The 13,402-nt window shown below is 43.2% G+C and overlaps 1 protein-coding gene across 2 annotated transcripts in view; it reads right to left on the bottom strand.

Annotated features, from left to right (window-relative positions):
• The window catches only part of PICALM (phosphatidylinositol binding clathrin assembly protein), a 71,091-nt gene extending 64,430 nt beyond the window's left edge, over nt 1-6,661 (bottom strand). For both annotated transcript variants that reach the window (XM_054383628.1, XM_054383620.1), the window contains exon 1: nt 6,532-6,661. In XM_054383628.1, coding sequence (XP_054239603.1) covers nt 6,532-6,661 — 130 coding nt within the window. The remainder of the gene's footprint in view (nt 1-6,531) is intronic.
• Between the last annotated feature and the right edge of the window lie 6,741 nt (nt 6,662-13,402).

Below are 13,402 nucleotides of genomic sequence, written 5' to 3'. Positions count from 1 at the left end.
AAAAGGAATTCAGGAGAAAAGGAAAAAGAAGGGGTTGATGTGGAGATCTCTTCCTCAGTAAATTAACATAGGTCTGGAGGAAATTATATAAAGAGAGCTCAGAATGAATAACCACCCTGCTCTAACAAGGGGGCTGGACTGGATGGTCTTCAGAGATCTCTTCTAACCCCTACCATTCTGTAATTCTTTGTGTGGTAAAATCCACCTTTTTTATTTTTTTTTTAATTTTATAGACCATGTATATGAATTTAAATAAAAGCTTTGGATTTCCTTTCATGCCACCACTCTTCACTCCAGTAAATTTCCTTATACTTCATGCCCGAAACTAACCCACAAGTTAAATTCTGATGTAAATCTTGTTCTTTTACCCCGTCTTGACATAAAACCTATAAAAGCCTAATTTACTCATGTTTAGTATTTCAAATGATCCAGATAAGCATTACTTTAAAGCTCCTTTAGCAAAACAGCACAGCACAATCAGAAAATCCAGCGTATTTGTTAAGTCTTTATGAAATGCTTAACTTCACTGAGTTATTTTCACACAGCTAAATACAGCTTAGGTCCCAAATTTCTCAAATCTCAATACCAGATTTGTCACATATTACTCATAACTTGGATTTGCCATCAGCAGGCTTGGGTGTACCACACTGAACTTACTAATACTATTTTGAGATTTAGACACTACCAGCTAAGGGATGAAGCTCTAATGTAAGGCTAAAGGTGAAATACAAAATGCAAGAGTACTTCTACTTCCTTCAAGTTTAGAAGGATATACAGTTGATAAAAATTTCATCCCCTGCCTGCTCACGGTCACATTTCACAATGGAGAAAACTGCTAGAACAGCAACAAAAATACCAAACCCAACAATTTTATATTAACATTGGGTTTTTTTCCTTTCCACTTTTTTGGCCAGTTATTACTTGTTTACTTGTAACCCAGTGCAGATGTAATCAATTATAGAATCTTTCTCCTACCTAAGCCTTTGCAAGATAACATTCAGATCCAAATTACTACTACTTTTAGCATTAAGACTTCAACCAGCAGGAAATCTAAACCACTATACATACGTATCAATGGACAAACAAAACCCAAACAGTTCTTTGACAAAAAGCAAAGTTTTCATTGTTGAGGCAGTAGAGTTTGCTAAGATACTCAGAAGTAAGGACACGTATTTGATATCATTGCTTAAAGGTGTTTTATGAACCACTTGGAAATGATTAATAACTGTCCCAGTACAGGACTCCAAAAAATTATAAACAAGTCATTTACAATACTTACCTGATCTCTTCTGTCAAGCTTGAGGAAGAGCTTCTGCACAGATTACAGAATTTAAGAGTGTGCATATCTGACCAGTAGAACTAGGTTATTTTTCAAAAAGCAATGGATGTTTGAGAAATTAATAAGCGAGAAGGCCTTGAAGATACTGAAAAACTGAAATTGAAGGAAGCAGTTAAAAAAAAAAAAAAAGGCAACATTTTGAATACAAAAGGTGTCTCTGCTGCAGAAAACATGTTGCATTTTCCAGGGCAAGCAAAACCCTTTTTCTAAGGGAGCTTTCTAAGTTCCCTTTTTCTAATGGAACCCCATTTTCTAAGGGAACTTTCCCAGTATTCTACCATTGTAAGTACTTTACTGATCATGTATTTTACATAATGCAATATACACAAAGCAAAAAAGGTAAGCTTTAAATTACATATTGGATAAATCATCTCTTTTGAATTATTATGCAAACTATCGTGGCTTGGCAATCCAAGTCACTAGGAACAGCTTAAAACTTTTATATCTAAAGATCAAAAACTGATTTGAGGATGAGGAACTAAAGACTGAAATAGATCATTAGGTCACAGGCTGAACTGCACAAGGATACCTCTTCCAAGCACCACATGGCTGCACCATTAAAAAAAAAATTAAAAAATTTCACAACTAGAGCTAAAGCCCAAAGTTACACGACACCTAAAAAACCACAACTGACGGGAAACAATGGAAGTACAAAGATTCACACTAAGCTGATTGCAGGTGTCTTACAGCTTCTCCTCCTTACTTCCTGCCTCTTACTTCATACCAAGTAGAATACTGCTTCAGGCTAAGTAAAATAAAACAACAGCTGCAGAACTAAATGGCTATTCTTTCTGCAAATGAGCAGCTGTGGTAGAAAACTGGCCCTCTGGCAGTCTAGAGGAGTATCATAGTTCTTGTACTTTACTAAAAGGCACAAGCAAACACTCCAAAGGAATTCTAGTAATAAGTCAGGAAAAGTTGTCTAAGGAAGAAATGATAAAGGAATCATGGAAACACTCAGAAACAATAATGAATACCTCAAAAGAAAGTTGTAATAAAGCAATTATCTGTATTTGAAATAATTAGAGTTACACATAATAGTTCTAAGCAGAAATAGCAATTGCCTACAGAAATTTAAGTCAACTATAAAATGGGAAATGACGCTGTAAGAAACTTCAGGTAATCCTGCCAAAACCAGAAAGAAAATATGAAATCGGTGAAGTACCACAATACCATAAAAGGAACATGGATAATCTATTTCTACTGGAGAACAGAGTAGTATCCACAGAGACCAGGAGTTGGCCCACAGCACCACTGAAAAAATGCAGTTATACTTCAGTACACCCAAGGCAGGTGGGTATTTGAAACACTGGGTTTCCCTGCTTGAGTACAAATCTCTTGTGATACACAGGGGAAAATAAAAGATCTTTGTCCCCCAGTTCTACAAGACTCCCTCTGGAAGCAGAAGCACTAACAGAGGCCTCTAAACAAAACCAAACTACCTGACATAAGGTACTTGAGAGGTAAGTCCCCAACATGCTCAGTTACGTTTACTTTCACTTACACAGCTTCTTAAACACCTGACATAGGGCAGTGTTCTGCTTTGCTGTCTTCCTTAAAAATTCCTTCACAATAAGACGTCAAGGAAGTTACAGACTCACATAACTATAGAATGACTTCCTGTTAAGAATAGGTAATGACAGCATTGCAACTTCCTTCCAAGCCATTCATCCACATTCTCTTTTAAAGAGCACTATTTCATTAGCTAAAAACTGACAGGGTCACTATGCCATCCTCATTCAGAGCCCAACCCTAAAGAAGTTTCAGGTTAAAGTTGTTTTAACTATACAGCAAGCAATTGTACACACACACCCCCCCACACCCCCCCCCCATTATGCTACTGTCACAGGTACAGCTGCTCCACTGAACTGTCCCAGTGAAACACAGTTAATGCCAAGTAGGAGACACCTTCTGGGTTTCCTACTATCCACCACATATACATATGAAAGCACACACCCCTCACCTGCACCCCACCCCCATTACAATCACCTAAAAAGGAGTGAAACATGATAAACAACCCAAAGCCCTTGTTCTAAGCATCAGTATACCAGCACTGAACACAGCAACAAAAAGCTGCATCTCAGTATACAAGTCAAACCCACAAACCAGTCTTGAACTGTCACTGCTTGGAGAGGTGTGAAAACTAGGACAAACTCCTTGTCAAATTTGATTTTCTGTAAAAGAAATTTCATGAACTATGTTTTGAGACTATTAAAACTGTCAGATTACTGTAAAATAGGTAATCCATCATTACAAAATCAGCACCTAGGTTACAAAACTGAGAATCCTTACACCAGCCAGACGAGTGGACTTTCAAAGTAGCAGAAAAACATATCCTAAGTGCAAATATATATATATGTGACTGGAAGATGGTTGTTGCTACCTATCATTAGCCATCTCCACTTCTAAACCGCAATTCCTTCTCCCTTAAACCAAGAAAACCCACTAAGTTTTGTAACAGCAGAGAAAGAACATTATTTGGAGTAGATTGCATTTTTATCAGCATGGGCTACAAATGCCTTTTTCCATTCTTTGATCATTAAGGTAACGGCCACATTGAAACACAAAGGGAACATACAAACCTAGGTAGAAGAGCACTTGAGTTTTGGCACTCCACAGACAGTCAAGAACACAGTAAGTATAGGAATAATCATGTGCAGAAGTACCTATGTTGTATTTCTCCCTATTTGTATGAGTTAACATGAAGCTGAGATACTTAGATGCGTTTATAATGGCTCAAGCTTAAAGAAATTCAGACAGAGCAGTCAGATTTTGAGATCTGTACAAGCAACACAAATACCACATTAACAAGAACACATGTCATGGTCACAGAAAATGCTACAAAACCAAGGCTTTGTTCCAGGACAGTATTAGAAAACCCATCTTATCAACTCACCTGGGACACCACCTTTAACAAATTAAGTTCAAGCCGTTATTATCATAATAAACACTAATTAAAAACATTTTAAAAGCATGTTGTCTATGAGAATCGGTGTCTTAACCGTCATTCATAGCGAGATGTCAGTTCATAGGACTTACCTAGTAGTTCAACTGTTTGTTGTTAAAGGAAGATATGTGCAAATAATTCAGAGGTGGGGCTTGAGCCACAGCTTGTGCAAAAAGCATTCATTTCTAAACATGAAACCATAAACAGCATGAACAAAGAAAAACGTTCAAAATACGACACCGTGTGTCATTTCCTGATGCCAGGAACAGAGGTTCCTAACAAAAATAATACGGACAGCATACAAAACTTATCTGTCCGGGATCTATTTTAACTAGAGAAAAAAGCAGACCAAAACAAAAAGCCCTACACAACAAAACAAACAAGTGACAAGTAGTAAAACTAATTAAAAAACCCAAAGAAGCTTGCTTTGCTCTGATAAAAGAATTCTCTAAGAGGCATGAACTGGGGAAATTATGCTCTCACTCAGCAACTACCAGAGCACTTTCTAAGGAAGTTCAAGCACCCTTCTACAGCAGCATCCTATAGGCCTCAATGATGATGTCCCCTAGCAACCATGTCCAGAACACCACCACGAATACACATGCCAGTCCGAAGAGCAGTTGTCTGCTCAGTTTGATGTTCTTTTTCATAAAGCTTGTATCATGAAATACATCAGCTGCTAAATGCCCTATTACTGAAACTGCACTTTTAGCACTATTCCAAGGTAAACCTGACAACGTCTTTTCCAGAAAGCCTCTCTTCTATTGTGTGAAAACCATTACCACCACATCTTCATACATAAGCCATATGTATGACAAGGTGTACTCTCCACCTGAAACTCATTTACTTAAAGTCCAAAGATTTTCACAGCTTTCTGACACCCTGGGCTGACCAGAAATACCAAAGCCACTCAGTTACTCCTCAGACTTCAGGCAAGAGATAAAATTGAAGAAGGAATACCAGAAAGAAACTAAAGTAGCTGTTCTGGGACTACCCTAAAAACCTCTTCCCATCCCACTGGTACTCACAGAACAGTAATTTCCTAAACCTTTAAGTCAGACATATTTTTGTGGATAAAAGAAATAACCACAGTACAATTAATTAATTATCATCTGGTACTCTTACCTTAATATAGGGCAACTCAAAAGACAGAAATTCGAGACACATGAAGACCTAATCTCACAGATGTTGGTGAGGGGAAAGGAGAAAGCACACATACAGAAGGCATAGCCACACATCTCTCTTCAGTGTATTTCCTTACATACTGTATGGGGAGGGGGAAAGGGTCCTTAAAAGGCCTAGAATAAACATATGCAAAATAATTGGGTATTCAAACCAAGAACATCCTCTGTCCTTTGACTTAACAGCTTAATGGGAGGCAGACGCATAGGAATTTTGGTGGAACCTGGATAGAACACAGTTGATAGAAAACCTTTTAAGCCTTCCCACCTTGGATCTATTTTTAATAGAAGCTGAAAAGTGGCGAGTACCTGTATGGGGTGTTAAGCTTAGGTACCAATGGTCTAAAGAAGTCTTCCAGGCCCATCTTCCCGAGTGAAGAAGACAGACTACAAAGGTAAGACTGAGAAGAACACTCTCGCTGAAAGAAGTTAGCCCCGCAAGCTCTCTTTTCACATATTCTTCTACGTGGAAAAGTTACAAGAATGACAGAAAAACATTTTTTTTTCCTTTTTCCACTAGACTACCTATCAAAGAATTAAGTTAACTGATCGGCTATTCCCTTTTGAAACTTCTGCACCTCCTCTACAGAATAGGGGAGTGATGGCTCCAGCAAAACAAAAATCAGATCAATTAGTAAGTAAATTACAATCCATTTCTCTGCTTGGCCTCGGTGGTTCTCTCTCTGAAGCAGTACAGGGTAAGTCCTATCGTTCTGAAGCTCACGTTCTCCAGGGCCCTGTGCACAGGGAAAGGCTAATAAGGCCCCTTCTGGAGAGCTGATCCACTGAACAGCCTCTCCCAAGCTCTCCATCGCCACGTCCTCGATCCTACGCTCCCCCCACCCAAGAAAATGTCCTGCGCTGAAATACACAGAGCTCCTCTGCCTGACGAGGCTTTACGTTCCGGCCAGGCCGGTGGGAAAGGAGGCAACCCCACAGCGGGTACTGCGCTCCGCAGGACCTCGGGACAGAGGGAAGCCCGGCGGGACGCGCCGAGGAAAGCCCTTCGGCCGCCATCCCCTCGACCGCCATCCCCTCGACCGCCATCCCCTCGCGGTACTCACAGTCCAGGTGCTTTTTCTTGGGCCCCATGACCTCGTGAGTCGTGGCCTTGCAGACGGTTTTGGAGACCGCCGAGCCGGTCACGCTGTGCTGCGCCGCCGTGATGCGGTCGGTGAGGCTTTGGCCGGACATGGCGGGTTGCTGGTGGCGCTGGAACCAAGAGCGGCTCCGCTCCCTCCTCAGGGGCCGGGGACGGGAGGACTAGCCGGGCGATGGAGCTGCACGGACTCCTCACTTCGCCGTGCCGCAGACGGCCCCCGCTCCGCCCTCAGGGACGGACCTGTCACCCGAGGAGGGACCCCTCCTCCTCCTCCCACCCCCCTCCCCCAGCCGCCGTCCCCTCCCCCCTGCGCGCCTTCCGCTCGGCCGGGGACAGGGGACACAGGCTGGGCGCCGCAGGAAAATGGCGGCGGCGGAGCTCCTCCTCGGAGCTTGCCGGGCCGCCCGCGTCACGTGACCTGCCCAGCGCCCCGCCCACGTGACACGCCCCGGGTCCCCGCGCGAAGCTGTTCGGCGCAACGAGGCCGTGGGGAGGGGCGGGAGGTATGTCACGTGGGGCCGCGCGCCCCTGCGCGGGTGCGCCGGGCTGGAGGCGTTGCGGGGCGACCGCTGGGCTGGGAGAGGGTGGTGACAGCTCCGGCCCCTCAGCGGCCCGGCTGCAGGACGGGCACAACCCGCCAAAGCTTGGCGATGCCAGAGTTGGGGGGCCCGGTGTCTTTTCCTCTTGTATCGTATCCCCTCGTATCTCTTCTTTCGCAGTGGTGGGTGCGTGGGATCGTCTGTGGGCCGCTGCTTGGGTGCAGCAGAGCGGGTTAAAGGGCCGTGTAAAAATCTTGTGGAGCAAGTGGGGGTAGGGGTCTCCGCCCTGAAGAAAGTTTTCGTGTTTCTCAGCTCGGAAAGTTTTGTGGAAACTCCTTCAGTGTCACCTTAGGCAATGGAAGTGTAAAGGAAAAATCAGTTGACAGGCAATGAGGAGTTTGGAGATGTGTGGCTGCTGCGATCGTGCTTCTCCTCAGTTATTTTTTATTTGAAAGTACATCACAGCAAGCATAAGAAAAAAGGTGGGTTTCAGGTCTTTCATGAGAAGCCTCCCACTGTTTTGCTACTCAGCTGATGCTTCCCAGGGCTCTTGGTTTTAGTAGCTCTATCCCTGGCTTGTTGGGATTTTGCACGAAGTTACTTAGTGTTTTTGTTCATAAAAGTCAGGTTACTGTTCCTTAACCTGCCTTCTGTAAGCCTGGTACCTGTATGACCCAGACGCAGTGACAGAATAAAAAGGAACTGGAGTCATTACCTCCTGCTGTGCATTGCCAAAGCGCAGTCACAGCCTCGCAGCTATCTGCAACTTTCATTACTTATTACAACAGGGCTGTTTCCCCTCCCAAACGCACAGCAGCGAATGATACAGCGAAACCACAGGATTCCAACAGACAAATGTTCTTCCTCTCCCAGAAGTGCCTCCTGAAGAGTCTGTTTGGAACTGTCCCACATCCATGAAACCACTGAAATATTTATTAGGCAATTTAAACAAAAGTAGTGTACCAATGATACTTGTCTCTGTCTGCTTGACAGGATATATAAGTAGGATTATCTGTTTATAATGCGTAAGGAAAATCGGTGTCAGAGGAAGGACATCAGGCAAAAGCTGAACCCAAATAATGCCGTTGCTTTGTGTGTGGAAGGAACACTTGCACATGTAGAACTTGCTTCCTCCATAATGCCAGGCTCTTTGAAGATATTGTCATGTTTGTATTTCTTGGCTCCTGAATTGCTTCTGGAGTCCCAAATACCCATACTGGGGAAATAAATCAGAGACATACAGCAGTGGACTCTGAGATCTGACAGCTTTAGTACAAGGCTTTGTGCCATGAAAAGCCTGAGACTGCTATATGCTGTTGATACAGCAGCACATATCACTATGAAGATACCATCTTTTTTTATTGTTTTCAAATTATGTTATAAATCAGATATATAAATATTTTTGACATTGCTGACATTTTTTTATGCCAACTTCAACTACAACCAAGATTTCAACAGCCCACTTCAAGCTGCTGTTTGGAAATGTTCATGGCATTGGCCTAAGTAATTTAGGCTCTGTCAGTTCTCCGATTATGCCTGTTGCTTTCTCAAGGAACAGTGAAACTATCCAAACAGGGGAAACTTATGACTCTAGGAGTTACTTGAGACCAGATTTGGACAAAATATCTTATTCCTAAGGGGACAAAAAGTGACCTCAGTCTTAAAGATCTGAAACCAAAAATAAATTTAGCCTTTTTACAGTGCTTCATATGCACAGAAACCTCACAGTTTTACCCCATGGTTAAAAATTCCTCCTGTTATTTTTGTTCATAAGGAAAAATGGGAGAGAGAAGTGCTGAGTAAACAAGTTTTTGTAGTTGTTTGCTGCTTTTTAATTGCTTGGGAGCCATGATACCATTCCAGTGAGGAGCTTGAAGCACCATGATAGATAATATCTGAGCACCTCCCAAAGATTTGGAAATTGAAATCAAAATATTATCTCTTTTCCTTTCCAACCTGAAGAAAACAAGTTTGATTAGTTTATAACTCATTTGTTTTTGTTTGTGTTCCTGGGTGTGCTTGGGAGTGAAAGGAGAAAGTAGTACGTATCTGAAGAGAAACTAATGCAAAGATAGGAGAGCTATATTTAGCAAAGTGACAAACCTAAACAACCTTCTTTTCTCTTGTGAAAAGTTATTCCAGAGACTGCATCCAGCTCCTGCAAAAACATTGTATCTTACATTCATAAGCTCCCAAAATGTCAATGTTTTACTGGCATCCAGCTATCCTGGAAGGACAGACAAGCTGACAGGGCTGTTTCTCCCCCTCTGCATTGTATAGTGCTTAAAACCTTGCCTCAGCATGACCTCTGTAATTTATTATGTATATAGCTTTCCTGCAACTGTGTCATTTCTACTCTGTGTGGTGTCTGCCACACTAATGCCTGCAATCCAACTGGCTGCTTTGGTGTTCCCAGTGCTGGTGGAATCCATGTCCTTCCTCTACCTGATTCTATGGCAAAACAGTTAGAAAAGCTGTGGGGTTTGGGGTAATGTTATTCAGGCATAACTTCAGAATTAAAACAGGTGTTTTGGCTGAATTTCAGGCATATTAGTAATCATCCCTTCTGGGGCACAAAACTAGTGAGGCACAAAGCTGAGCACATGTTATAATAAACTAGCTGGCTCATTACCAAGGATTTGAGGGCATATCTGGAAACAGCAACAACAACAACAACAAAACTCGAACAAACAAAAAACCCCAAACAAAACAGAACAAAAAAACCAAACCAAAACAAATCCCCCCCCAAACAAACAAACAAACAAACAAAACCCCAGCAAGCATAATTTGAGAAGTGAAGGAAGCTCGATGAGGAAAAGTTGCAGAAAGGCAAAACTTTGAAATTGGACTGGACTGATGAAACAGAAGTGGAACGGCTGAAGGAGATACTAAGTGAGACAGTGACCTGACAATGGGGAGGAAAATCAGAGGCAGTGAAGCCACCTAGGTAAGGTTAGGAACCACTCTTTTGGTATTGTATGAATGGTTTGGAAACACGTTACAGCCCAAGATGTTTCCCTTGACCCATTTCAAGGATCACCATTGTTTCTTTTGCTATTCAGCATTACAATATTTCCCCCAACTTTTAAGGAAAGGTGAGTTTGATGTCAGCCCCAGGAATTTAGCATCTGAGCTGGAAGGTATAAGATATGGATTGACTGTAGGACCAGGGAAACACCAGCTCTTTGACTTCCCAAATGTAGCTAGCTATAATATAAACTGATGTCCATAGCCTCTTAGGACTATATGGTTCATTTCTTGTGCACCCCTAGCAATGCAGAACTCCAGAGCAACTGCAGGGCTAGAACACTGACTGTATACAGCAATCTAAGGTTATTGATGCACTTTTGAGTAGCCTAATTTTGCCCAGCCTAGTAGAACTCTGCCCATTCACTCCCAATATCATCATTTCAGATTATTTTCAGTTTGGCAAAGATTTACCTAGTGTTGCTTTCCTATGAATGACATTTCACAGACTACAGTACTGTGTCGAGTTCTGAGCTCCCTGGTCCAAGAAGGCCAGGGAACTGCTTGAAAGGGTACAGCAAAGGGCTAACGAAGATGATTAAGAGACTAGTACATCTCATGAAGAAAGGCTGAGGGATTTGGGGCTTCTTAGTGCAGAGAAGAGAAGACTGGGGGGCGGTTTTTATCAGTGTTTATAAATTCTTCAAGGGTGGGTGTCAGGAGGATGGGGCCAGTCTTTTTTCAGTGGTGCCAGTGCTAGGACAAGAGGTGATGGGTACAAACTTGAACATGGGAACTTCCATCTAAACATGAGGAGGAACTTGTTTACTTTGAGGGTGGTAGAGCACTGGAAAGGGCTACTCAGAGAGGTGTTGGAGTCTCCCTTTCAAAACCTGCCTGTGCAACCTGCTCTAGGTGAACCTGCTCTGGCAGGGGGTTTGGACTATAGGATCTCCAGAGGTCCCTTCCCACCCCTACCATTCTGTGATTCTGTGATTTAGTCATGCTACAGCTTGACTATCATAAGAACTCAGTATAATTTGCATCACCATAGCAATTTCATAAATAATTTTGTGTACAGTAATTAGTTTGTTCTTGTAACACCTGTAAGAAGATAAACATAAAGAAATTAGGACATAGAAAAGTTATGGTTAAAGTAACACCTGGGACAGTGAACTAAAGTAGCCCAGGTGCATGGTTCTTCTTGCTCATTTATGCCTACAACAGGCAGCCAGCAGAGGTGTGCAGAGTGGCCAGATCACATGTAAGGGAAGGAGTTGGCATGGCGATGGAAGACTGCTGGAATATAGCAAAATAGCCATGACGCACACCAGAACTGGGATACTTTTTTAACCGATACCCCTCTCCACTACTCCAGATGTGCTTCTGTGCACCTCCAAGTCCTCTTGCACACGTGTAACATGATCACAGAATCACAGAGTTATTGAGGCTGGAATAGACCTCTGAGATTATCAAGCCCAGCCTATGACCTAACACCATCACATCGCCCAGGCCATGTCACTAAGTACCACATCCAATCTTTCCTTAAACACCTCCACCACCTCCTTGGGCAGTCCCTTCCAGTGTTTGATTCCCTTTTCCATCAGGAAGTGCTTCCTGATATCCACCCTAACCCTCCCCTGGCACAGCTTCAGGCCATGCCCTCTCATCCTGTCACAAGGTGCCTGGGAGCAGAGCCTGACCCCCACCTTAGAATCATAGAATCAGTCAGGGTCGGAAGGAACCACAAGGATCATCTAGTTCCAAACCCCCTGCCATGGGCAGGGACACCTCACACTAGATGAGGCTGGCCAGAGCCTCATCCAGCCTGGCCTTAAACACCTCCAGGGATGGGGCCTCAACCACCTCCCTGGGCAACCCATTCCGGAGTCTCACCACTCTCATGGTGAAGAACTTCCTTACGTCCAGCCTGAATCTCCCCACTTCCATCTTTGTTCTATTCCCCCTAGTCCTGTCACTACTTCATATCATGAAAAGTCCCTCCCCAGCTTTCTTGTAGGCCCCTTTCAGATACTGGAAGGACACAATAAAGTCACTTTGGAGCCTTCTCTTCTGCCTTTCCCTGTAAGACTAATATCCAATGTTCTTCCTCATACATATCCTTCTCAGCTCTGCAGCTTGTGTCACCTTCTCATATAGCTCCAATTAACAAGTACTTGATGTCCTTTGCTGTTCTGTTCCCCAAAATGAAGCTGACTTTGTCAAGCAATAAAGCAGCTGCCCGAGAGCTAATGTAATTCTGACATGAGAAAAGCAGGTAGGAAGAGAGAAGAGTGAGTCAATAGGATTTCACAGGGGGGGAGCAATTGGAGCTAATTCCACTGCATTCACTTAAGGGTAGGGTATCTGGGTAGGAGCTGCTCCCATGTCATATGAGAAGATCTAAGCAGAGGGGGAATTCTGTTGTGTGTTATAACACCTTTGCCTCCTTGCCCTGACATGAAACTTTCACACTGCAAAATTGATCGTGTCATTAACACTATAAGCAAATGCCTTCAAACCCAGGATTGCTACTTAACTGACAAATGCATGTAACAAATGTCTTTTCTCGTGCCAGATAGAAAGGAAACAATCTCTACATTTTGTTCACACTTTCCAGTGTATGTGTCAAACACTGACACCTCTGATGAGCGAGAGGTATGCTGTCCCCTGTGTCTGCCACACATTGCCCATCAGCAAGCATTCCTAATGCACTCCTGCTGGTCTTTCCTAAGGACTTTTTGTTACACATCCTTTCTCAGCAGCAGGCACTCTCACAGTAACTCGCTCAGATGCTCCAAGCAAAAAAACAAACCTTGCAAAACAGCCCTACCAATATACTTCCCTCAAATTTCTAGAGACCATCTTTTGTACAGGAAAAGCAAGTGGCCCAGCTAGTGACCCTGTCTCAATCCCTTCCTCCTAGTTTCATCTCAAAAACATTTGCTGCCAAATACATCTCCCCATCATTCCAGGCTGGCAGTGTTCATGAGACTTGGCAGGAGATAGCTTTTGATAAGAATCATTCTCTGGGCCCTTCTGAGAGGGCACTGTCATTCATTTCTCTCCCCTGCCAGTTCACAAGCACCAAGCCAGCAGGGCTAGTGCAGGAGGAGCTGCATTCCTTTCAGGCTCCTGTAACTCAGAAGCAGCTCCTATCATTTCCTTCAGTCACCTTTGAGCCAAAAGCAATCATGACACACTTGAGCCTCAAAGGAATATTTTTAAGGAAAGTTATAAGCAAATGAAAATGCAGGATATGAATGGAACAGCCACTTCAGCTGCTGCCAAACTATAATTGGTACTTATGCTCACACTCTTGCACAC

The sequence above is a fragment of the Indicator indicator genome, chromosome 1 (genome assembly GCF_027791375.1).
Source record: "Indicator indicator isolate 239-I01 chromosome 1, UM_Iind_1.1, whole genome shotgun sequence".
Lineage (NCBI taxonomy): Eukaryota > Metazoa > Chordata > Aves > Piciformes > Indicatoridae > Indicator > Indicator indicator.
Note: the sequence above shows the minus strand (reverse complement) of the source record. Positions and strands in the feature narration are given on the sequence as shown.